This window comes from Stegodyphus dumicola, chromosome 1 (assembly GCF_044657685.1).
Source record: "Stegodyphus dumicola isolate Sdum_Otavi_A_Nest chromosome 1, ASM4465768v1".
NCBI lineage: Eukaryota > Metazoa > Arthropoda > Arachnida > Araneae > Eresidae > Stegodyphus > Stegodyphus dumicola.
The window spans coordinates 225701637-225729541 of NC_140768.1; the positions used below are offsets into that span (position 1 = coordinate 225701637).

The window sequence follows — 27905 nt, forward strand, 5'->3', positions numbered from 1 at the left end:
AAAATAAATCTGAAATGGAGTTTGACATAAATATTTGAAATGGAGTCTGTAGCCATATGAGGGTACTGTGTCTGCATAAATCGAAAGATTAGACTTAAAAACTAAATGTTTACAGGGCCAAACTCCAACAAAATCTCGCATTATTTCAGGAAATTTATATTGCTCAGACAGTGGATCATCGTACAACTTTCCATTGAGTTTCTAAACTCTCATGAAGGACATGTCAGATGTACATGATGATAAAAAATAGAACTATAATGCTGGCATCAGTGTCAGGTAACTGAAGCAGCTGCACTAACGGTGGCAATACTGAGGTTTGAAATGTTTTAGAAGTACTTGAGCAGCAAAATACCTAGTGTTGGGTCTAACCTCGTGCAGTATTTGTATCCAGCTAAAAAGAAAGAAGTTCGTCAAACAATATGCGAGAAAATATCACAAGCTAAAGCAATTTCACTGCCATAACTATACTGTATTTTGATAGCAACTTTGCAGAAGAAAGAAGCTTGTATTCACTTGATGCAACATTATTGATATGAAAGTGAAAAATTTCTAGCTTGAATAACAACAATTAATAAAACAAAAAATAAAAATGTTTACAAGAATTGAAATCCTTGTCAACCCGGAGATTCTCCCTGCAACCCCAACCTTTGGTGAAATAAATTATGATCTCAGAATTACCAAGGACTTATTATGAAAGATAGAATTTTATATAAAAAAAGTGTTTATTGAAGCATATTACTCTGAGTGTTGTGAAAACTGCAAAAGCATTGCCTAAAAATGACCTGGTTTGCTTAGTGTGGGGAATTAATTTTGAAGGAGACTCGCAGAAAATTGAGAGAAGTCAACTAAATACAAGCAGGTAAGTTTTATCTTGCCAACCATAAAATCCTCGGATTTAAAATTCTTCTGTAAGCTGAAAGAGTCCTGCTTGGACTGTTGGGCGAGAAAGGTTTCTTCAGAAGTTATTCTAACAATTCAAGGATTGAATAGAAGTAGTACTCTACAATGAATAGCAAATCTTCCAGGTGGATCACAACTGCTATGAAAAACGAATGTGGGTAGAAACTGCCTGAAATAAAATTAACCTAAGAGAAAAAATATCAGAGACCATTATTTTTTAGATTAACTTAATATTTGCACATTCTGTTCTATTCTGATGGCCATTATCTACTTAAGTAACATGGCAAGAATAGTCATTTCTAGAAATGGAATTATTGGAAATTTTATTTGTTACTCTGATACTAAGCCTGCAGTGGAAAATTTGAAATCGATTAAATTACTGCATGCATAATATAATTTAAGAAATTAAATTCCATTAATAAAGTAATATGTCATTGCTTGATTTCTGTTTCAAATTTTGTGTATATTTCAAAAATTAAACTACATTTTATTGTGAACAAGTCACATTTCGAAGGGCAAAGGGACACAAATAGCTCATGAGCCGCAGTTAGGCGATGCCTATCATATAGGCTACTCATTGGCATTGTTTTAATAGCTCTATCAGTGGTGCACCTGGATAAACTGTGTTTGTCCTTGCAGTTTGCACAAAACAAGATGTCTGTACCAAACCCAATTATAAATGACCTGCGGATATCCATAGTTTTCCTGGCTACTGATGCTTTCGCTATCTTGAAACTGATAAAAGGCATTTGATACAAATGCATTTAAGAATATGTCATAACTGCTGAATGATAGAATGACCAGCCTGTCTTAATCTAACTGTGCATCCACTGTTAAAAGAATTTAAGTAATATTTTTTATCCATTTTTAGCATTCTTCTAGCCTTATTGATTTAAGGGAAAATTATAGAAGTTGTGCAGCATTTAAAGTTTGTTAAAGCTTTGGTATCTTAAGATTTTTCATTAATTTTTTTATAATTATTGAATTTTTAGATTAGTATCATATTTAAAATCGTAGATATTCAGATTCTTAATATCCGCCAAAGCAAAAATTGTATTACAGAATTGGTTAATTTAATAATTAATAATCTTAATTCAATTAAATTAAAACTGAGAAAATTGGGTACTTTCTGATTATCCACCCAGCCCTCCTGCAGTTGGCAGTCATTGGCTACTAATTTTTTGTCAGCCTAAGATGTAAAAAGCAACACTTATTTTAAATTATGGCAGCACACTAATAATTATTTAAAACAGTAAACAATTTACAACATTAGAAATGTAAAAAAAAATTTCATAATAAAACACTTTCCTGTTTTTCCTCTGTTCTCCCCGTGTACATAGCAATATGATATAGCTTCAAAAATATCGTAGAAATGCAGAAACTTGGCATCAGCACAACTTAACATTGCACACACTGGTGGTTCTGCCCATGTAAACAACAGTCTGTTTTCACTTAAAAATCAGAGAGTTACGCAAATTGCAGTATCAAAGCACAAACTCAGGATTATGTACAAAGTACACTTTCATAAAAAGTGAACTTTTGTTTTCTCTACTGTTAAGTAAAATGCCATATTTTTTAAAAAAAAGAAAAAATGCAGCGCTTTCTTTTTCATCAGCTAGAAAACTCTTCAGTCCCTTTATGATTGCTTTCAAGGGGAAAAATGCACAAGCTCATAAACTTTAATCAGAACAAGCACTAACCCAAAAAATAAACTATCAGATCTGAATAGCCGAGATCTGCACTTACGTGGCGATTATGCACTTATGCCTGGGTTTTGACATAAATGCATTTTCATTACATTATGGGTTGCCAGCATAGCATGTTGCTTGGTAAATTCTTTTCAGAATTGCGCAGTTCAAGTACCAAAAATTGCATAAATTATATATCAAGCAATAAAATATTGCTAAATGATTATGTAATTTTGTATTTGAAATTTTTCTTATATTTTTTAAATTGTGTTTCTTGTATCTTAATTTTTTTGTGTTAATTTTTTTAATGCTTTATAATTAGGTGTTAGGAGACATTAAACGCTTGGCCATTGCTGTGCATGAATTGCAAGCATTGAATCCTGTTCTACTGCCTCAGTGTAGGGCATCCGGAGATGATTCTGCTTCTTATCGAATTAGTAATAATGGAGCAAAGTTACGTCGACGCAGACATAGAAGAGAAGCTAGTGATTCTTCAGATTTAAATACATTTGGTAGTGAGTTTAGTGAAGATGAAGGTGATCATTCTGAAAATTCTCATAAACAGGTATTTATTGCTTTTGAATTTTTCTGCATTAGTAAATTGTATGTCATTGTTCTGTGCATTTGTAGATGCACTGAGTACCAATAAATCTTAATGTTGAAAATGATATATCATAAGAATGTTTGTAATTTTTTTTAATACTACAAAACAGCTAAAACTTGTGCATAGTTCAAACTTAATGGGAAATAGTATGCTGATAAAAATTGGATACATCTTTTGCAGAGGTACACAGATGGTTTAATTGTATCTCTGGATAAGTTTCATTGATATGATTGTAGTACAAATTGATATATATCTAACCTTATTTTTGGCATCTTACATAAAACTGGGGAGGAGCGAATATGAAAGTATATTGGCTTCTAAGTGGATAAAAGTTTTCATGCTTCCCAGACTAAAATGATTGATAAACTTACTGATCATTGTAAAGGGATGCCCTCATAACTGTGGCCTGCCATAAAGGTATGGCTGCTATCCACAAAGTAGAAACCATCATACATTCATTTTGTAATTTAACTTTCTTTTTTAATCGAGTTTGGTTTTTTATTCTTTATAAATAATTTTTCTGTATTTTTTATTTATATGGATGGAAAGTCTGTTTTAAAATCGATCTAAATTCACACATGTGAAAGATCTCAAGTACACAATACACATATACATGTATATGTGTATATATGTATATACATACTTGTAATTACCAAAGAAAGATTTACACAAGCATACAAGTAAGACTTTTTAAATTGTATGGAAAATGAAAATATTTAAATTAGTAATATAATTGCTAATATCTGAATAAAGTATAGATAAAATAATTTAAACATGAAATAAATTGTTATATTTTTTCCCTTTGTGGAAGAAACTTGGAAGCCCTGACTGGTAAATGCACATCTGCATCTGTAGTTGCTTGGTCCTATTCAAACCCTAATTGCAGCTGTAGGTTGCTAGAGGGAGCTCTATACATTTTCTCCTCTAAACATGGCAGAAGAATCTTACCATGTGATTGGGGTGTAAACCCAAGCTACATATCCAATAACTGTCTTGTACATTCAAATACTTAGTCAAATTTATAGAAATCTGACATAGAAATTTCTACATACCACAAAATTTTCATGTTAATTGTTACAGTAATTATTATTGATGTAATCACTGTTATCTGTAAAAATTGCATGAGAAATGTTTGTAATATTTCTTATATCAGTGCTGAATAAAAAACATTTCATTAACACCAAAAGGAGGAATGCATCCCAAAAAGATTTTATTAGGTGTCTGGTGGGATGTCATAGGAGAATTAACCTGTTGGGATGAGACTAAACAATAAATATCAACCTCTGACTAAGGATAACTGACATCTAAGCAGTCGATGCTTATCAATCACAAAGTTGTTATCTTTCATCATAATACCATTAGACTTCATGCTGCTTTAATCAGCCTGAAAAAATTAATTTTAAAATTTAACCCATCTAGCATATTTCCTTGATCGTCCCGTACAGAACATCATCTTATATGATCATTGCAGGGACCTACACTTTCCAAATTTTTGACAATGCAGAGGATTTTTTTTTTTTTTAAACTCAAAAACAGAGCAATTTTATTGGTGTTCAATAAACTTAATCTGATAGGTAGCAATGTCTCCATATCTAGTAAAGACAGTTGTATAGAATGATACTTTCCTTTTCATGTTCTCTGCTTATCTTTTTGACAAAAAAAAAAAAAAAAATAGGTGTACTTTTTGCACATGCCCTAATACATGCATATTATTTCTTTTTAAACTAAAGTGGGAGGCTTTACTTTTTTAGGAAGTATTTTTCACTTTTTTAGTAGCATTTAAATCCAACAATTTTATTATTCTCTCCAAAATGGGAAGTGGAACAATGATTTTATATTCTCTTCATACACACACATTTGTATATAATTAATGAAATCTAACAAAATGTAATATTTCCACATTAATTTTTTTATTTGTATTATATACAGTCAAAAGTCGTTAATTTGGACACCCATAATCCGGAATGATCTATAATCCGGACCTCAAAGCTACAAACTTTCTGCGCATGTGTCAATGGGACGCATGCGCAGAAAGTTTAAGTTAAGATCTTTATGGCTGCAAATATGCTTGTGCGCGTGTGCAAAATACGTTTACGAGTGCGCGTTTAATGTATAACGGATGGTATAAGCTAAGCTAAAATTATCTAATTATTTATTTCAGTTAATGTTGCAGATTGTGTTGTTCCTTAACCTTCGAATTGGATCCAGCTTATTATTTTTTGCAGACTGTTAGAGCAATTTTATAAAATTAAGCTTGAACTTTCGATTATGTCAAATAGAATTTCTGATATATATTTATTAATATGTAAAGAAAGGATCTACAAAGCGAAAGTATGTTTTGAAGTTCATTAAACAAAAAGAGGAATTGCTACAAAAAATGGATAAAGGCATATCCTTTGTTTATCTAAACTTTAATGTTTGTTTATCTAAACTTTGTTTATCTTTAATGCGGGCACGCAATGAATTGGAAGTTGATCTGTCAGCACTATCCTTATCTTCAGGGCAGATGTTTTTATTTGGCTTATAATTCCTTACTAAATGTAGTATTTCATCTCGATGTACTCCGTCTTTGATATGATTTAAATCAAATTCCTCATCATTTTAATTCGCTTCCAGTAGCGAAGAAAGTAACAGAGGTTATTGAAAACGAAAAAATTTCGATTGACAAATTAGTCGGTAGACACAGCAATTATAGGACTTGAACAGCGGAACTTTGTAACTGAACAAGAAATTATGTCTGTTTATAGAATTAAAGAGAATGTATTATCACATAAAAAACGAAGCAACTTAAACAACTTACATTGAAAGAAATGTTTAATAAAGTAAACAAATAAATATTAAGCTTTTTTTTCGTAAATTTTGATACCCTTTAGATCATAATTGTTCTTTATTTCATAAATTACGGTTTCATATTTTTAATTTTATAATTTCTGCATGCCATCTTACCAGATTTAAACTGATGATCTATAATCCGGAAAAATTGATAATCCGGAATCACCGAAGTCCCGACGAGTCTGGATTAACGACTTTTGACTGTATATATATATAAAGAAATTGTATCTAAAATATTTTGAATTACTGTAGCCTTTTTTGTACATATAATTTAGGTTGTTTATTAATCTAATCATGAGAAATTAATCAAAATCCTTTCATGAAAAGGGTTTACAAAATTAATATCTTTGAAATAATGCAAGATGTTCATAAGTTATAGAGATTGTTCACACTTTAATTTTTACAGTTTTGGTGAAGTAAGTAACTGAAATTAATGAAACATAAAAAATAAATTGGCTATTGTGTTTGCACTGAGAGATAAATTATTGCCTTCTGCAGTTTTTTTTAATAACCTCAAAATTCTAAAAATAAATTGTGGATAAAAGCCTATATTTCTGCACTTTCCAAATGAGCATTTTCTCATTTTCTGTGCAAGCACGATACAAAAATCTTGGAATCGAGGTATCTAAAAATGCACAATGATCAATATCATGTATATTAAAGAAATTATTGAAAGTTACTATTTTCTGCCAGGAATAGAATAGAATGGCAAATTAAATAAAATATCACATGTTAACAAAAATATAAGTTTTAAAATGTAGCCATCAACAAAAATAGCTGGCACAGCACAGCTATTGAGATAGCAAATCACTACTGCACTTTCCGACTATTAAAAAGGGCACTTTCTACACATTAGCCAAAGGTAATTTTCAAACTATGAAAGGCAGGACAAGACAAATGGGAAAATATTTCTTTTAGTAAAATTACGAAATGCTCTTTTGTCATGAAAATAAAATACAGATTGGTAGTTGATGTTTATCAGACTGAGTATTTAAATGGTAGTATATGTATGATAATTAGCTATTCTGCTGTGTCAAAATCATTCAGAAAACCTGCAAATAAACTTTCTATTCATTAGATAGCATTCAGATATGTTCATTATGAAAAGCATTTTAGAATTGCAGTATTAATTCATGTTTTTTTATGTTATGCGAAGCTTGGATTAATGGGTAGGGGGAAGAACTGTAGTATAGTGATCATTTGTTTTAATACCTTAAGTAAATTTTGCAGATATTATTATTATTAGGATTCTTTAATCATTTGTGCATCTGTGTGCAGTTTATCTAATTTAGATTTTATCAAAATATCACTAAGCATTCAACATTTGCATTTTTATTCAGTAGATTAAACAGAAGAATAATTCCTTTTTTTAAATACTTGTTTACTTCATATTGATCAACATATAACTCTGAAATACTAAATATCCATCTAATATTGGGAAGTTGATAGAAGAAATCTTTGTTGAATCAAAATAACTAAATTGACTGTGAAATGAGAGTTCTGAAAGGGTTGACTGTGAAATGGGAGTTGTAAAGTCACATAGTTGCAAGAGGAAAAAGAAAGGGGGTAATTGTTTAGTCTTCGTAATGAATCATTGTATTAGAATATTAAAAATGTTATCATTTGCAATCTTACTATATTGAAAGTATAACATAGGTTTTTAAATAAAAATCGCGATTAAAATAGGATTTAATTATAAATGCAAAAAAATATGATGAATATATTTATATACGTTTGGTGTGGCCGATTGCAACCAAAATATGAGGTGCACATCTACATGTTATAGTAGTCCTATATACAAAATTTCAACGTTCTGAGGCTATTCATTTTTTAGTTATGCGAGATACATACGTTCGTACAGACGCCATGAAAAATTGTCTTCAGAATTAATTTTAAAGCAGTTTTATAATTTTCTTGGAGGAAACGAGTCTTTTATTCTGTCCTTACATACAGATATCATGCAAAAACATCGTTAAATTGCATTCAATAGCGGTCAAAATGGATATTTTCGTTGAAAATGCTGCCTGAAACTTTTCGCGATTACAATACTTCCTTTTTACTTCGTACAAGGAAGTAACAAGAATAATAGCAGTACTGTACATCAACATAATAACAGTTCAAATTCTCTTTTTGCACTTGGATTTTAGATATGCATTTATTATGTTAAAATCTTGTTGGAAGAATATATGATATGACCTCATTATTTAAAAATATTTTTACATTAAATTATTAGCAAAATACAACCTTTTTCTATTGAATTCAATTTAAAAAAAAATTGTATCCAAGTGTCATATAGTCCTCTTTTTTTTTTTATTTCAAGAGAAAAAAATTTAGTTTAGCCTTTTCTGCAAATTTTTTTAATTGTAAAATCTGTGCTTTGTAACTGTAATCTAATGAATTATTTTGTTTTCATCTTTGTAATATTTTTAATAATTATAAAGAAAATTTATCTGAAAATTGCTGTAAACTATAAGAAATTTCAATGTCCAGTAGTACATTTTAAATTAGATTTAAAACCGTAATGTATGTTTGTTGCATGAAGTTTATAATTTTAATGAGCTTAGGGAATGTTTATTTATGAAATATTGTAGAACAGCAAATGTACATTATTTTTAATATTTATAAAATCTATGAATTTTTATCATGTACATGCCTTATTTGATTTTTTTTTTTTTTAAAAATGTATCTGCATTTTGCTGATTTTAGACTTTTGATATAAAATAACTCTTGCAGAGAAATTTATAAATAAAATTTTTTTCATAGCAGCCAACATTGATGATATCTGTGGAGGTAGGATATATTTTGTTGAATATGTTCACTGTGAACATCTTTAAAGATTCCATATATGTGAATTGTATTATTTATTCTTTAATTATTTGGGATAGTTTAATTAATTATACTAACATATTTATTATATAAATTTTATAAATTAATAATAAAATGTTTTTATGAATGTTTAACATATCTAGAAAATCAGTTGCATTTCCTTGAGATTAAATCATTCATGCATTACATTGCTGTAATGAACAGTAAATTTAGTTATTTAAAGTTGGCTGATTGTTTTGCCATTTAGTAATTATACAGTGATTATGAGGTTGTTGTAATCTTTTGATTTTAATTAATCAACTTGAGTATCTAAACTAGCTGACATTGATAAATGTTATCAGCTAATCCCTCTGACATGGTATCATTTATAATATTTAGGTACAAAAAAAAAAACTGTGTTGCTGTATGTCAAAAGAAAAAATATGTTATTGAAAAGTATTCATTATACCATCAAAGATATATTAATAGTTACTTCTGAATTAAAAAAAAGAAAGAAAAAGTTTCATAATTTCAATTGATTTTGTAAGGAATGCAACATATATGAAGCAAAGCTTTCCCCTCCCCCCTCCTCAAAGAAGAAGATTTATATCAGAGATGGGGAACCTTTTTACCATGAGAGGCCACATTTTAATTAGACCGTGATAAAGGAGTTGCTATACCTATAAATGTGACTTTTGTGAAATTATTATAGTTTTATCACTTTATTGCATTATATGGAAATAATGCATAAAAACATTGTCATTTATTAAACTAAAAATTTACAATATAAAATATTTTTGTATTCACATAAGCCTAATAACTTATTATAATAGTAATCATTTTTTAATAAACTACAAATATTTAAATATTGTTTCAAACAGTAATAATAAAGTAGAAGTATTTTTCAATAAATCTATTACATTATAAAGAAAAACAATAGAAAAGTAATAATATTAAGTTACAAAAAACAATATAGTAACATTCTATAAAATAATGTTAAAATCGGATGAAAAATTTAATTTAGTGGGATGTTTGCATTTGTTTCTTGCCTGAAAGCAATTGAATATTTGCATCAAGCTTCAGAATGTGCAGCCTTAGTGGATCTTTTAAATGAGTATCTGTAATTTGCATTCTTAAACAACTAATTTTATTTTTTTCACGAAAGAAAATGTAACTCACAGCAGTAAGTATTTCCAAAGCAGGAAAGTATACGATGTGCATGCTCTCATAGGTATGGATATTCAACAGCATTTTTCCAGATTTCTATGGGATTCTTTTTAGCGTCAAAAAGAGATTTGAAAATTTTATCCTCTAGCAACTCAAATAACTCTATTCCATAGGAACTTTGGATATATCTACTAAATGTGGTTCGAATGCCAGTTTCATAGAAGAAGTGTGTTCGTGAAAATCTGAAACTCTTTCAGTATATTCTTCTGTTAAAAAATCCAAGACACCTACATATTCATCGAATGGTTTTATTTTTACATTTTTGCTCATTCAACATTTTTGCTAGCTCCAGGAAATGTTTTGCAGGTAAAAAAGGAATATTTTGAAAATTTTGTAATTTTTTTTTAAACACTTGGATTTTTTGCCACATTTTATATTATAGTACAAAGTTCAAGCTCCGGACATCCAATATCCGGAATGATCTAAAATCTGGGCCTCAAAACTGCCAACAACTTTTTTTAATGCTTTACACATAGGCATTTGATTTTTTTCCACCATAAATAAAATGTGGAGAGTCCTAATTCTTAATTTCCCTTTGGCACTAAATAAGTACCTCGTTAGAATAGAATACCTCATTATTCCTCGTTATTGAAGAAATACCTCATTATTGAAGAAAAAAATAATTTAGCATTAATTTGTGTGATAATTATTTGGCTCCATAGCTGTGTATCGTCTTGTCATACATCTCAAACCGAAGCATTCGTTGTTGATTTTACACATACTAATATCCCTGAAGTCAAACTGCCAAATCATTATTTATTATATTTTGATTTCATCACCGCATGTTTATCAACACACGACAACTTGAGTAATGACTCATGCAGCGATGCTCAAACATTTTTTTAATATTAGTAATTGAATAACAAAGAATATGGTAACCTTTAATGCTGACATTACTCTTGGAAATGATTACAGATTTAATTTAAATGCCCTAAAAAATACTGACAAGGGAGAATTTAACAAAAATCTCTTCCATATGCTAAAAATAGATTTTTGTTAATGTTACTTATAGATTACATATAGTGTTCTTTGAATTATGAATAGCTAATTTGTTTTTCACATAAACCCAGAACTGGTGCCAGAGCTCGTATGGCCACACCGGGCAGCAGAATTTAGGGAAGACAAGATTTTTGGAATTTAAAGAAGCACCAAGCAACAGAATTAAGGGCTGAAAATATTTTTAGTATATAGGGAAAGCACAGGGATTCAGAATTAAGAGGCAACAAAAATTTAGAACTTAGAGAGGCGCTTGGCAACAGAATTCAGCACCAGTAACGATTGCATCAGGCAGTAAGATATCTAGCACCACCCCTCAATGAGCCTTAAATATATATGGTGTAACAGCTTTAATATCGTTATTAATCTCTCGTGCATTTGAAATAGATGAATAATAAATAATGTACAGATTACTGGCAATATTGAAATGCAGGCTCGAGAGCTGCATGCATTTTCTCGCACGAAGCATGTAATTATTTTTTTTTTTAAATAAGTTTATAGAACATGTTTTATCTTCTTGTTTGTATGTCGCCATTTTTTTTTTAGTGTTAAATAAAAGTTATTGCTGCTATATGCAATGTAATGCAATGAATCCTTCTCCTTGACCTCTCATGGAATGTGCACACACTGACTAAATTACTGACATTAAATTATAATCAATGGTGTGTTTCTCTGAAGTTTTCAAAAACGTGAACTCTGTTCTTCAACTTAGTTCCAGTTCTTCCAGTTAGTGTACTCAGTGCAAGAAGTTTTTCGTAACACTGAAAAATCTTTAGCTACAGCATGAATAAAATATTAAACTTGTGCCGAGTCCTTTTATCAATGCCTTCAGCTAAAGCAATTGAAAAATAAACATCTTCATTTTGTACAATTGTTCGAAGTTGTTCTGTTACATTTTCAGCTAATTCATGCTGTCTATCTGTTATAATTCATCTTGAATGAGGTGCCCACCAGCGGCCGAGCGGTAAAGTCGCTGAACACTGGTAGTTCGGTCCGAGGTTCGAATCCCGCGAACGGGCTGGCTGCATGGGCGTTTTCATGGTTTTCCCCATGTGTAACGTGTATACGAGCCAGTTTCCCTTAGAAAGTCCTCCACGAAGGCATCCCTCCCCTTAGGCAGATAGCTCTCGTGTGCTTTGCCGTAATTAAATACACCAACACCATCTTGAATGAGGCAGTTGTTTGTATTTATAAACTTTTTCTGGATCTAACATACCTACTTCTTCAACAATGCATTCTTTAATTATTTCTACGTCATTAAATAGGCTGCCTCTTTTTTCCAAGTATATGTGCTATTTTGTAAGTAACAGCAACTGTAATGGTATTTTTCTGTATAAAAGCATTCTTTTAAAAGACTTCTATTGATGATGCTTTTAATTTTTCAATTTTTGAACTGCAGTTTGTTGCAATTCGTCTTCTAAGTTGAAATATTTATGTTTTTTTCAGTCAAATAGTGTTCATTTGCATTTGCTTTTTTCAAAGTAGTATAAACTGTGTTTATTTGCATTTGCTTTCTATGAGTCAAATAGTGTTTATTTGCATTAGCTTTTTTCAAAGTAGTCAAAATTATATTGCAAATAAACATGCCATTTTATCTTTCACAGAAGTAAAAAAATAGTCTAATTCCCATTCTAGATTAAATGTTCTGTTTTTTTCATTTAGTTTTCTTGTCTTACAGTTTGGCATGATGGAGGAAAATGAATATCAAATAGTATCTTAAGAATTATAGTGTTCTTTGAATTATGAATAGCTAATTTGTTTTTCACATAAACCCAGAACTGGTGCCAGAGCTTAAGAAAGTGTATACTTATTAAAAATACAATAAAACTGTGTATTAGTAAAACCTCAGAATAAGTAAAACAATAACTAGATTTTTCACAGCGACCAATAGCAATATGAAACGAGACTGTTGCAAGCAAGCAGATAACTACAAATCACCCACTCTGTAACATGCAGGGGAATGCTGAGGGGTGCGGGGCAGAAGGAGGTACTGTCTGTCTCTCAGAACCGCGACTGTCACAATCCCTAATGGGTGGTGGTTGCTATAGCAACAGGGTTAATGTAGTTCTAGTAAGGTTGAGCCATGGCCAAAAATAAGAGCAAAACAAAAGCATTTCTATTATTGGACATTGGCAAACTGAAAATTGCTCCAGAATGGCAATAATGTCAGACTTTGAAAGACTGCTACAATTGCAACACTACAGCATTCTTATTCATTTTATACTCAGTAGATGACAGCATGTTATTTAATTTTATTAATTGTCAAATTGTCATAATCTATATAATTAAACATTAATTAATACAAGAGGTAGAGGCTGCATGTTCTCCACTTCTGATTTATATACTGTTACAAGCTAATAAATAAATATCTCAGCTTCCTTTGATAAATGTTGAATTATGAAATAATCTACCCTCAATCTCCAGAACATTTGGCATTTCTTGACATGAGGCTTTTTCTTATCTTTAATTAAGTGGGCAGTACATTATTTTTCTTTAACACTCTTTATTCTTAAAAATGTAATATTGTGAATAGCTAGGATAATTTTAATTTGTAGTCATCTATAAGCATGATATAAAATAAGAAAATATTACTAAAAATTACAGAAATTTTATTAATTATATATTAGGATGTATGCAGTTTTATTTTATATGGGAAAGGTTCTAAAATCTTTGCAGAATTTCAGTGTAATAATCAGTATAGTGTTTTAATAGCTAGTCATAATGTGCATAACCCTCTGCAAATAAGAAATAAAACAGTTAAAATAAAACAATTAAATATAGAATTTTCAATTTTATGTTAAAATTTTACTAAATTTATATCATGGAATTTTATTTCAAATACTAAATGTTACATAAAATTTTTGGTACTTGTCTTCTGTATCTGCAATTTGGACTTTAAAAGTGTGATTTATTGCTTGTATTAAAAAAAATTGACTATGGTAAACAATAATTCTTTCAGTATCTACAGAACATAAATTATTTAATATACATATGGAGCAGATTTAATATAAATTTGTTTTTATTTTAGTAGTTAATTTATATAGCATTTAATTAAATAAATTGTAAAATTCTATTGATTTGATTTCTTAAAATTTTGTTAATACTGTAAAAAGTAATTTACATAAATGTAACAAAAAATCATTTTAAAAAAACTCTTTCTGGTGGCCATAGTTCAGTTACTGTTAACAATGCCTCAAACAACATTATTACAACTGACTTGGTGCCTGCACATTGCATTACCAGATGGTTTCTTTTCAAACATATGATTGCATATTATGCTTATTTTTATGAATTCTTTGGCTTAGCAAACTAACTTTTCTTGAGGAAAAAACTATAGCATATATTTTAGTTGATGGTAGATAAAAACAGTAAGTATAATTAAATATTTGCAATGAAAAAAAACCGCTATATTTTTTAAAGCAAACATTTTCATTAGTCAAAGGAACATGACTTATGAACACACAGGGAAAATCCTTACATTTTAAAAGTGACAGCAGAAGAAACACACCTGCACATGTCTTTAACAGTAAACGATTGTTTCTCTTATATGCACAAATTGATAACCATTTGTTTCTTACCAGTGCTGAAGCATGCCAAATCATCATTCTCACTAAGTCAGCCATTGAAGACAAGTACCAAATTTTTAGCCATATAGTTTGATTTTTAACAAAAATTCAAGTTGACTTTGTTTTAAGAAGATTTTAGAATTAGCTTTATAAAAATGTCATGAACATACCAAAAAATCTCTTCAGCAAAATACAAAAAAAAAAAAAAAAAAAAAAAAAAAAAAAAAAAAAAATTAACTCTATTGCAGATGTTAATATTTTGCTAATGTTTACAAAATTTAAGTATTTGCAGTGTGGTATATTTACATAATTCTTCTGAAGTTGATCCTTCTTTCTGTATGAAAGCATTCTTTTTTAAGAACATACAGTTCTGTTAATTGAACTTTCTGTAATAGCAAATGCACTGCTGGCCATTAAAATTGCAACACCATAAAGGAAAGCAAATAAAAAAATTATATTTATTGCATGTAAACAGTATGGCATGCCGACAAAATGATTAAATTTGCAAGCAATTTGGGAGTTTATAATAGTGCAAAATTAATAGAAACAGCTGCCACACGTGGCAGCTAAAACTCCTTTACCCAGTTAGGCATGGAGTTGAACTGGTCTTGGATGACAGAAACGGGCAACTTATTCCATGCTGCATCAAGTTTATGTCTTACTTCATCAACCGTATTAGCTGGAGAGGAGTGGCGGGCTAGTCTCTCAGCAACCCGTAACCGGATGTTTTCATTGGGTGACATATCTGGAGACTGTGCAGGCCAGAGCAGCAACCGGTGGTGCTTGCTAGATGTTCAAACTGACCCTGTGTATCAAGGAAGGTCAGAACACGGAGTGCAACATGTCTTGCATTATCTTGTTCTGAGATGGCGTTTGGCAGGCCTCAAAATTAGAGTACAACCCTTGGATGTAAGATGTTAGAAATGTACTCAAAAATGCATTCAAATTACGATCAGTTCGAACTAGAGATGTGCATGTTGTGTACGTAATGTCTGTCCAAACCAACACACCAGGTGCAAGGCCCGTATGCTGATATTGATTGCAAACAGGTGACGTGCGGTCTTCTCGAAGCCTCCAGACACATATATGGTCATCAAAATACTGCATGCAGAACTGGGATTTGTCTAAAATGATGACTTTCTGCCACTCCTGTATCTAGCTTTGTCATTCAGCACACCAGAGTTGCTGTCTCTCTCTATGCTACGTTGTCAGAGAAAGCCAAAGGAATGGTCGGTGTGCTGATTGTCCACTTTGCTACAAATGTCAACACACTGTATGAGTGGATACTGGCTGTGCTGCAAACTTGCCCATTTCCTGACTGGTTTGTGATGTGGTTATATGGTTTTCCAGGGCTGACCTCACAATATGTCTGCCTCTCAGGTGATAGTCATGGTAGGGCATTGAGACCCTGCATGCTGTTCAGTATGATCTTCAGCAACCCATTGATTTTATATTCGCAAGACAGTGGTTTGAAATTGACCAGTGTAACAGGCACTGATTATCACGGAATAATAATCCTTACTTTCAATAAACAACGATCTTGCCTCTATCGAATTCTGACACTTGCTGATAAGCATTTCTTTTTATTCGAGGCATGATACGATATTCTGAGCAAATTCTGACCTTATAAAGTGTTTTTCGAATGTGAAATCCACTCTACAACTTTTCTTTTATGCAGTGCTTCAGATGTCATTTCTCCCTCCTGTGTTGTCTAAATACGCTGAAATATTAATCATTTGCTTATCTCAACCTGTTCTTCCTTTCATGTGATTTTTGACATTCATCAGATCATTCCTTCCTGGTGTTGCAGTTTTAATGGCCAGTGTAATTAATATTGCTTCTGCACTTGTCAAATAGTACGTCACCTCTTCCCTCCCTAGAAAATAAAAGTAATGAAAAAGAGAATATATTTAATTATTATCTTTTAATACTTGTATAATTATATAGCAGTATTTTATTCCAAAATTTCTTTGCTATTGTGAATGACTATGTATAATTTCTTTTACAAAACATAGTTAAAATACATTTCAGCTTAAACCTGAAGTTTGGAAAACAGCTGTTGGCATGATATATTTCTTCACTGTAACTTGGATCACTGCTATTGTGATGGTCATTGTACATGATCGTGTGCCTGATATGCAGACTTACCCTCCTCTCCCAGATATATTCTTAGACAACATTCCATATATGCCTTGGGCTTTTAGCATGTGTGAACTTACAGGAATTATTCTTTTCCTAATATGGATGGCTATTTTATTTTTTCATAAGCACAGGTATAATAAATTATTTCTAATTTAATTTGAAAATAATTTGTTTAAAAAACTGTATACTGTATTAATTTAAGTAAGTGTACTATTTTTGAATTTATTAGTCTCAGTGTAGCTTTAGTACCATAGACTCTATAGCTTTTAATTTACTTGAAGTACATATTTGACAATTTTGTAAATGTATTAATTTTTTTCTGAAAGTACTCAAAACATGCCTTAATTAAACTCCTGTTCATGCCTTAATGATAAATTTACAAATAATTTTTTGCTGATTAATTTTAAAATTTCATCAAATTAAAATGCAGAAATTGTACATAATACAATGCATGTTGTTAGCAGTAATAATACAGTTAATTTAAATAAATAATTATTTATTTCAATTAAAATGTAACTTTATTGCTTACTTAACTATGCAGTCTAGCCATCAAAGTGTAAAGACTTTCATGGGGGAGGGGAAATTAAAATTAAAATTAAAATTAATTGTTATTTGCATGCATTTTGTTATTTTCTTTATTTTGTTGTTGAAAATAGGTTTACAATTTTTCCTTGTACTTTAAGAAAACATGTTAAGCTAGGTAAAATATTTTACTTTTTATATCCGTGCTGAACACTTTGCTACACAAAATTAAGTATTGTATTTTATGGATATTGTTTCTATGAAATTTTAAATGTAAATGTAATTTAATATATATGTAATATATTCAAATTCAGAAGCAATGACCAAGAGCAGGAATTTGGATGGCGTAGAAGTGTTGATCCATAATGACTAGGAAATTGGAGGCGAAGGCAGATTAAATCTTCAGTTTTATTTTCAGCAACATGTTGGGGCTACATGCAAGTTGGCACATTAAATGTGCCTGTTCCAAAAGACTTACATTTTTGATAACTTTGTAGCAAGAATGCAGCAGCAGACAGACAGCAACCTAGCTAGGCCAAAGCGTTGAAAGCAAGTGCGTAATGTTCAGGATGAAATCTTAAGTTAAACTGAGTTTTGGTCCTGAAAGCATTTTGATTGGATAGTTAATATTGCCGTAAAATTATTATTGGCTGCTTGAGTTTTAGTTCAATTTATATCACCAGAATTATGTAAGAGTCATATGACATAGATTTTTTTTCAAAATGACACAGTGCAAATAGATGTTGCTATTTTTAGAATAAAGGAAGGGAAATTTATTTACACTGCTAATTTAATCTTTTGCATATTCTTTATTTTTCTGACATGTATGAGCTGCTGTATTTGCTTCAGTGCAATAATATCAAAAATTGTAAGTGTTCTTTAATAGGCACGAGTAGAGTGCCAAGTGAATTGTGGCCACAAATGAGAATTTAAATAAAAAAGGAATTTAATCCGGCTCAACTGCTTATTCTTCAAAATGTATGGACGCTCTAAGCATCAAGTATCTACGCAATCAGTATTTTTGCACATTTACATCTCAGTGTTCTTATTTCAGTGCTTCCAAAATTGTTCTGTCATTACATTCTTCGGCAAGTTCTAGTAATGAAGAAATCTACATGGGTTTGTTAAGCTATATTCACAGTGAATCATGGAAAAAGTCCTGTCTTACCAAAGATTTTAATGCAAGTTTGTGCCACATTCTCAATCAAATCATTCATGTCATGTCATCGAACCACAATTTCATTACATACATGATTACAATACAGCATCTGGCGAAGAGGAAAGCACAAGCAAAAGTGATGCATCAGTTCATAGAAAGAAGGGAGGGAGTCAAAAGTTTCAGTTTTAAGTTTTGGTGTACAATTCGGTGATTGGTCAAGAGGCATCTGCATTAAGGGTTACGTAGGATCGCATGATTAATTTTAATGATGCAGTTTAGACTTACAGCACTGTTTTTAGGACAGATAGATGAAGTTCCCAAATGAAATAAAAAAATAAAAGATGTTATAGTGAATTAAATTTAGAAGTTTGCTTTCATATGTTTTATATTACATATTTAGAGAAGGGAAATTAATTTATGCTGCTAATTTAATCCTTTGCATATTCTTTATTTTTCTTACATATTATATGTATATATTTTCCCTTACACCTACAAAAATTTTAAACCAATCCCCATTGAAGCTGCCAGAGGGAAGTAATGATTAAATATAATTAAATTTCTATTGCTAGATTAAATATTGTTATGAATTTTGTACATAGCTGATTTTAGTGCAATTATATGTGTGAAATTGTTGTATTTGTCTCTGTGTAATGTATCATGAAAATTAAGAGAGATGAGCTGTGCTAGAAAGGTAAAAATACAGGGGAAAGTCTGAGTATCCCCATAATTTCATGAAAAACTCCATTAAACTATATGATAAATTATTTTTTGTAATGTTCTGTTCTCAGGACCAGTTTCAGAAATGTATGTATGCATGCATGTATGTGTTCATGTATGCATGTATGTATGTAAGTATAAGTGTATGTGTATGTATAAATATATACATATATGAGCATGACATACAACCACACATTCATACATTTCTGAATCTGGTCCCGATAACAGAACAGTACCTTATTTTTCTTCTTTTAGTTCAATGTTTATTTTACAAGTTTTAAATAAAAGCTTATTTTATAAAAACTAAAAAAATAAATAAATAAATAAATAAATTCCATCTGTTTAGTCTCAGTGATGTATTATCAGTCAAATTACTGATTTGAAAAGTAATTTTTCAACAGTGAATAATCACTATTTTACTTCAGTCATTCTGTTACAACAAATGATTGAAAAAATCCAGCAATTTTGCTAAAGAATCGCAAACTGTGCTAAAAATCTCACAGAGATTTTATTTAAAGATTTCCCCCCCATGCTGTATCCAGTGGTGCAAACAGTAAAATTGCTAGAGTCTTAGTTTATTCTTTGAACTAAAGTATGATCAAAATATCATTTCAGCATTAAATTAAAAAAATTATAAATAAAATTTTTAAAAAATCACTTCATCATTTTGTGCCATCATTAACAATGTACGCAAAATTTAAGCTCCACAGCTTATTAGATAAAGGTTTAATGACAAACTGTTTACCATAGTGAAAAATACCACACGCAAGTTAAAGAAAAGCTTATAAAAAGATGGCTAGTTTTAAAATAAATTCTAGAAGAAAGTCAGCTAACTGATACTCTTTTTAATCATTGTTCTTTTTAAAAGAAAGTGAAGGGTTTGTTTTTTAACCTCTGAAAATTTCAAATCTTTATAACAAATACTTTTTTGGATGTTAGAATTTTAAAGCTTTTTAATGAATAGATTAAAGGCCACAGTAAAATTAAGAAAAATCAACATTTAAAATAAGAAAAACATATTTAAATATGTGAAATCAAAAAACAAATTATGCAGCAGACTTCACTGCAAAATATTTGAAATGTTTGTTTTGAGCTTTATAAAATGAAATGATTTATAAAAGCAAATCTACAGATGAAAAAGTGGGGGGAGGAGGGGAAGAGAACTGTTGTAAAATGGCAGAAGACTTCTAAAAAGTTTAATTTCTTTGCAAGTAATTCTTTTCCACGAGAAGAATGATATTAATGAATAAGTAAATAAAATAAATTTAAGAAAAATCTATATAGAAGCAAGTAAAATAATGCGACATAATGACATGATAATCTTGAAACTATATTTCTAAGTGATCCCAAGAATAAACAATACTTCCTCTTTTGCTTCATGACGTATAGTATATATATATATATATTTGATGTTGAAAATTGCCCAATAAATATTTTTTTAACATTCTTGTTTTTTTTTTTTTTTTTTTTTAAAGAGTGAAGAGTTTGTTTTCTGAAATCTGTGAAAATTTCAAAACTTACATGAAACCAGTACATTTTTAGATAATGCATGTTGTAAATTTAAACAATTTTCATAAATTAAAATTGTTAAAAATTTCATATAGATTTTAAAAGATTTTGTTTCCACTCTGTCGGATGGTGCTAACAATAAAATTCTACAAATTTTAGTTTGTTCATTAAATAAAGACGACAAAAATTGCTTCAACATTAAATTTTAAATTTTATAAACTAAATTTTGAAAAACTTGCTTCACCATACTATGTTGTCATCTATACAATTGTGTATACAAAATTTGAGCTGAATTTATTGGGAAATAGTTTAAAAATTTATGACAAGCATTTGACTGGTGACAAACACCCTGAGTGAGCTAAATAAAAGCTTGCAAAAATTTATTATTGTTCTGAATAAGTCCCCTACTTTTCAGATCTCACACCTGCATATTTCTTTATTTAATGGAGGAAACTTCTTCTTAAAGGCCGTGAATTTAGAAGCATTTTCAGGAAGCCTGTATGAGAGAATTAAAGAAAATGGCAAACATGACTTCACTGAGGGCCATCAGAAGCTGTATAAATATACTATTAGATATAATATATTATTAAATGTATAGTGAGGGAAGTAATATATAAGGTAAACAGTAATAATCAAATCTTGATTTTCTTTATGAATTCAGTAATAAAAATTCAAAGACTGTGTATTAATGTAAATCATGTATTCTTTCTTCTCCATTTTGTACATGACATGATGTATCAAATGCTGTTGTGTTGTATTTATAAATTCAGTCCTTTTTTAAACCAAAATCGATGCATTCATTCTTCAGAAGTGTATATCCACACACAATGTTTTTCCTATATATATTTAGTTAAAACTTACAATCTTATATGTAAGAGAATAATATTTGGCCAAAATAGTTACATGCATGGCAAATGTGCCATGATTTGTTGTACATTACTTGTACTTGAAATATAACTTGAATTGCATATCAAGCAACAGAAAGTGGAAGTTATATACCTCATTAATTAGGCATTCTAGTGTTGATATCATGGAAGTCCATAATTTTAAGTTCTTATTATACTGCATTTCATTTATAAAAATTAATATTTTGAAATTGTATGATTACCCATAATATTTTATGAAAAAAAGTGTTCATTCCTTCCTGCACATATTACACTATCAAATATAATGAGCACCAGAATAATAATCTTTATCATTCAGAACAACTGCAAGTGAACACATACAGAGCACAACAGAAATGTAATCCATCTTTTCTTTTCAGGTTCATTCTCCTTCGAAGGATGTTTTCACTTTTTGGATCAGTCTTCCTACTTCGTTGCATTACAATGATAATTACATCATTGTCTGTTCCAGGAAAGCATTTAGAATGTAAAGCTAGGGTAAGTTGATATACTTTAAATAAATTGTATTGCTGTATTTGTAATGTGTAAGAAAATGCATTTTCAGGAACATTAGTTAACACTTTACCGACTGGTAGCAGTTCGAACGTACTATGCCTTTTCACCGCCCGCTCAGCCGCAGATCGTCCGAGACACCGGCTCGGTTTCGGCCTAGACTGACGCGCAGGAATATATGCACTTTTCTTAAACGCTGGTAAAATTGTATGCTTCATGTTATTGTAGGGTAACAAAATTTAATAAAATCTTTTACTTTAATCAGATTTATTTTAACTATTAAACAATATTTATTTTATGTATTACAATCGTTTTCAGTTTATTATTTACATAAAATATACCATAATCCATATAACAATATTTGTTGAAAAAAGAAGTTGTTTAATATTTTTTTAAACTATGATAGTGCTCGAAACAGCCACCTTTGTGTAGTGGGATATTGCAGTATTTACAAGCAAAACCTGTTCTGCTTAGTTTTTTTTTTTTTTTTTTTTACTTGCACAAACTCTGCATTTTCGTAGAGGTTTTTTACATTGACCGCTGGTCACTATATTTACTAGTTTATGCTTTCCAAAGTTTTCCAGTCTTCCGGGATGATCAAATCGGGATGTGGTTCTTGTGGGTTCGGAATTAGGTAGATCCTTACCTTGTTCTTCAGTTTCGCAGTCTTCTATCAATGAAAGTGCCGCTTTGTGCAGAAAATTTTTATATGTAATCTTCAGTCCGTTCAGAGTTGTATATACTTTAAAGGAGTTAAAAAGTGTACAATTGATGAAGAATATTACAACACGTTTCGTCTGGTCGTTTACGGCTAGTCGTTCGTCTGGTCGTTTACGTCAACACGTTTACGGCTGGTCGGTATGCGCTGAGAACAAAACGTCGATTAATCGACGGCCGGTCGGTAAAGTGTTAACATTTCTATACACTTGCAAGTGTAAATGTTAGGGTAAATACTTATAAACATAAGCTGGCATTTGTGCTGAATATTATCAGTAGAGTAGTGAGACGACGTTTCCTAAAACTTTCAAAAATTATGTAATATATTTATGGTTTGTTCAATTTTTAAAAGAACTGGCAGTTTTAGAATTGAAGAAAATAATTAAAGCTGATATTAAAAAAATTTCTTAGTTCCTGTGAACTTTGATTATTCAGTATATGTTGCAGAATGAATTATATTGCAATAAACAAACATTGAATCATATAATGTAGAACATTCTGTGATGTTTTATCTTCATGGATTAAAACTTTTGCAAATTCTAATTGAGTAATGAAATATTATTCATTTAATACCCATCAGCAAATTGCAGCAGCAAACAGCAGAAAGTGTTTTAAATTATTCAATAAAGTGAATGCTCTCAAATCCCACTAGAACCTAGGTTATAATGAACCCCCAAATATAAAAAATAAACCATTAGGTCTACCAGAAAATTCTGTCCATTTGGGAAGTGAATGAAAATAATACATTTTTCATACATTAAATGTCATTTAATATATGAAATGATATTTATTTATAATATAGTTTCTGTTGTTATGTATAACCTCTTGCCAGCATTATGAAAACTTTTTGATACCATCACTGAAAATTGTCTTGTTCTTAGAGGCAAAGGACTCAAACAGTGCTTGGCTGACATCTGCTTCAGTTTTGAATTTTTTCCCATTAAAATTTTTGTAAGGAGAGGAACAAGACATAATCAGAGGGTGCTGGGTCTGGGGCGTATGGTGAAAGTAGCTCTGCAATTTTCTGATGAGTTACCGAAACAGCATGTGCTTTGACATTGTCATGATGCAGTAAGATGTGCTGCCTACTGAACATTGGGGGTATCTTTTCTTATTCAGCTTTGTTTCAGTGGTTCATTTGCTGATAGTATCTCTCTGAAGAATTTAGTTTTTTTTTTTTTTTTTTTTTTTTCATACAGACACCATTCTCTTATTCAAGTTAAGACTCAGTTTAGAAGTTGAAAGGGCCGGTTGTTCGGCTCACAGCATACTCTTTTCCTTTAAAGCACTTTATGTATAATTCTGTGCCAAAAATTAATTTGTTGAAAGAACGATAAATGTAAAGTGTTCTGCATTGAAAATTGTAGCAAACCAAACTTTCAATTCCTTCTAGTGCATTGTGGCAGTATTCAAATTTATATGTGAAGCATAGTGACATCAGTTAATATTTTGAAAATACTGAAATTTTACTTCACATTTTGTGTGACAACTTACTTCATTATCATGTGTGTTCTAGATGGCTTTCTTATTTGGTGTGAGAAAATTTGTTAGCCAGAATTTACCAGTATCATGCTTGGATAAATGGGTGACTTTTCGGTTTTCTTGAAGATAATAATAATTGCTAATAAAACATTTGAATCGATCCCCGTGTAAAGTTTTGAAAATGCACTGGCTTTCCTCCTTTAAAAAAAAAAATAAATAAAAAATAAAAAAAAAAATAAAAATAAACAATACTTTATATGTGAAATATTTCAGAATTTGTGGATAAAAAGTCAAGATAAAAGTCATTAAATTTAAACTGGACTAGGAAAAGTAGAATAGATAAAGGTGAATTCAAAAAAGCACATAAAAGTAATTAATTTGTTTTTGAATTTTTACCAAGAAATATATATCAAATATTTTTTTATCTTATATGAAAGTAAATAAAGATAAAAAAACATACATTTTTTTTCAGACATCCTTTTTACAATAATTTGTTTTAAAATTTTAGTTTGAGTTTCACTCAAATTAATAAAGCCATCTTGATTAGTCATCATTTGTGTACTTTTTTTTTTTTTTTTTTTTTGTTAATACTCCCAGCAAATATCATGAATTTATTTTCCATCCTGATATAATAAAAAAGTTATATTTTTACTTTTAGTCATAATAAATATCAGAAATTCTGGTATTTATTATGACTAGAATTTTTTTGATAATCAGAGAACAGTTGTTTCTAAATGTAAATGCTGACAAGAAATGCAGCTTGAAATAACAATGACAGCTCTAACAATGCAAGAAAGACCCAAAACTACTGGAAAGTTTAATAACGGTTGGTTGAACATAGTCTTTGACTGTAGATAGTTGAATTTCTTAAAAGAATTCGATAGTAGACTTAACCATTCAGTATCTGCCATATTGCAAAATCATTTTGTTTGTTAATAGTGCTAAACCTCTTTCTCTGCAAAATTCACCTGAAGCAGCTTCCATAAAATGCTTCCTCTGCATGTTTTAAAAAGTAGACTGAATTGTGAGAGATGTTTAGAAGAAGAATAGTGTATATATATATTTTTTTGTTATTATTAATTATTACTTTTATTCTGAGTTTTATGTCACTTTGTATTCTCACTTAGAATATTCAAATCTGAAGGTGTGTTACTAATATGAGCATACTAGTGTCTCTGATTAGGTTTTTAGATTACTTTTAATATTTGAAAATTACTCTTTTAATTTGAAATGTATTATTTAAATTCTAAATCAAATCTTAAATGATCTAGTGATAGTATCTGTAATGTAGAAATAGCAATACGCTATAGTTGCTGAATTTGCATCATATTGTACATATTGTTTGGATGTGTAGAAATCAGTTTAGAAAATTAAATTAATTAATATCATATCAGAAATATTAAATGCATGATAATATATAAAATTTATACAATTTTACTTTTCTAGTCATATGGTGAATGGCGAGATAAAATTCGTACAGCTTTTTTGATTTGGCTTGGAGGTGGAATGTCAATTCAAGGTGTTAGAACATGTGGAGATTATATGTTTAGTGGCCATACGGTTGCTCTCACATTACTTAACTTTTTCATTACAGAATGTAAGTTCTCATTAGAATTCCCCCCCTGTGTATTAATTATGAATTAGGAATGAAAATAATGTAGTTCTACATCATTATGAGTTTTATGAGTAAAATAATTTTGTAGTGGTTTTAAGACTATAAAAGCATTAAATATCTAATTTTGTGTAAATTAAAGAAAGATATTTATCAATTAAAAATAAATATGCTCAGTGTGTTTTATACTTTTATAAACTAAAATGTGCAGTACTGTACGGCTGATTACATTTTGATGAGAATAACATTTATTAATAACAAATTCAGGTCTAAGCAGAATTATTGAAGATGGAAAACATATATTTCTTTTGAAATTCATATGTCTTTTTATATTTTTAAATTAATAGTAATATATTATTTCCTGCTTGTTTAAAAAAAACTGGTGCTTAAACTATAAAAAAATCAGCCTATTAAGATGGTATATTTAAAATAAGCTGCTAAATCTAATCTTGAATTTTGTCTTTATTCTGTATTAGTAATTTAGTAATACAGTACAAAGTCTGAGATCCAGATGTCTAATATTCAGACCTCAAAATCACCAACAACCCTTTTTTTTTTTTTTTTTTTTTGTATGCTTTACTTATGTGCATTTGATTCCTGCTCCCCATGTTTTATTAACATGTGTAGAGTCCCAATTCTTAATTTCACTTCAGCACTAAATAAAATACCTCATTACTGAAGAAACAATAAATTTTGGCATAAATTTTTGTGATCAATAATTTGGCTCTGTAGCTGTGTATCTGCTTGGCATACATCTGAAACCAAAGCATTCTATATAGAGACATCATTGATTTTACACATACTAATATTTTATATCCCTGATGCTAACCTGGCAAATCATTATTTATTATATTTTGCTTTCATCACTGCATGCTTATCAACACATGGCAACTTGAGTAGTGACTCATGCAGCAATGCCTAAACAATTTTTTATATTAGTAATTGAATGACAAAGAGTATGGTAACCTTTTATGTTGACATTACACTTGGCAATGTTTACAGATTTAAGTTAAATGCACTAAGAAATGTTGGCGAAGAAAAATTTAACAAAAGTTCTTTCCAATAATAATTTCAAAATAGATTTTGTTGATGATATTCATAGGCCAAAAGATTTCGTTTAGTGCTATTTGAATTAAAAATAACTGATTTGCTATTCACATGAACCCAGTACCAGCATCAGAGCTTGTATAGCTGCATCGGGCGGCAGAATTTAGGGAAGACAAAAAATTTTGTAATTTAGAGAAGCACCAAGCAACAAAATTAAGGAATGACAAAATTTTTAGAATTTAGGGAAAGCACTGGGACCCAAAATTTAGGAGCAGGAAGAATTTAGAACTTAGGGAGGCGCTTGGTAGCAAAATTTAGTAATTGGTCTTTTCTGGCAATATGAACTGTGAAATACTTTTGCAACCTCTACAGAAAAGGCTCCAAGTGTCAAAGATTCCAAAGCGAGACTAACAATTTCATCATATGAAATTGTTTCAGGAATGCATTAGTGTAAACTTTTCATGATGGGAAAAAATACACAACCTTGAGTATTTAAAAGAGTAAAGATTTTCCCTGTTATACACTGACTACCAATAAGTATTTGGACACCTGTGATAGAAAAGAAAAACTAACTTTATTCAAAATCAATAGTTGGTAGAGCCTCCATGAGAGGTAATTACAGTGTGGAACCTCCGGAGCATACTTTCCACAAGTCTTTGTATGACAGCTAGGGGTATTTTCTTCCACTCGGCTTGGAAAAGACATAGAAGTTTCTTCACCGATTTTGCACGGGTAGTGCACCCCTGAATTCGGAAATGCAATTCGTCCCAGAGGTTTTCTCGATAGGGTTCAGGTCTGGACTCTGGGCAGGCCAGTTCATTCGATGAACTCCATTGGCACCATACCAAGCCTTGGTTAATGTCGAAACATGACAACTGGCATTGTCGTCCTGAAAGTAACAAGGGTCCAACCCGTAAAACTGCCACAATGTAGGAAGCACATTGTCATCCAAAATAGTGCAGTAGGCATCGAAGTTGAACTTA

General features: G+C 30.3%; 1 protein-coding gene across 2 annotated transcripts in view; it reads left to right on the top strand.

Moving 5' to 3' along the window:
* The window catches only part of SMSr (Sphingomyelin synthase related), a 67367-nt gene that overhangs the window by 21665 nt on the left and 17797 nt on the right, over positions 1–27905 (top strand). The window contains exons 3-7 of one of the 2 annotated variants that reach the window (XM_035374988.2): positions 2911–3153; positions 8788–8814; positions 16650–16891; positions 21932–22049; positions 25710–25860. In XM_035374988.2, coding sequence (XP_035230879.1) covers positions 2911–3153; positions 8788–8814; positions 16650–16891; positions 21932–22049; positions 25710–25860 — 781 coding nt within the window. The remainder of the gene's footprint in view (positions 1–2910; positions 3154–8787; positions 8815–16649; positions 16892–21931; positions 22050–25709; positions 25861–27905) is intronic. The other variant, XM_035374989.2, reaches the window with a different exon arrangement.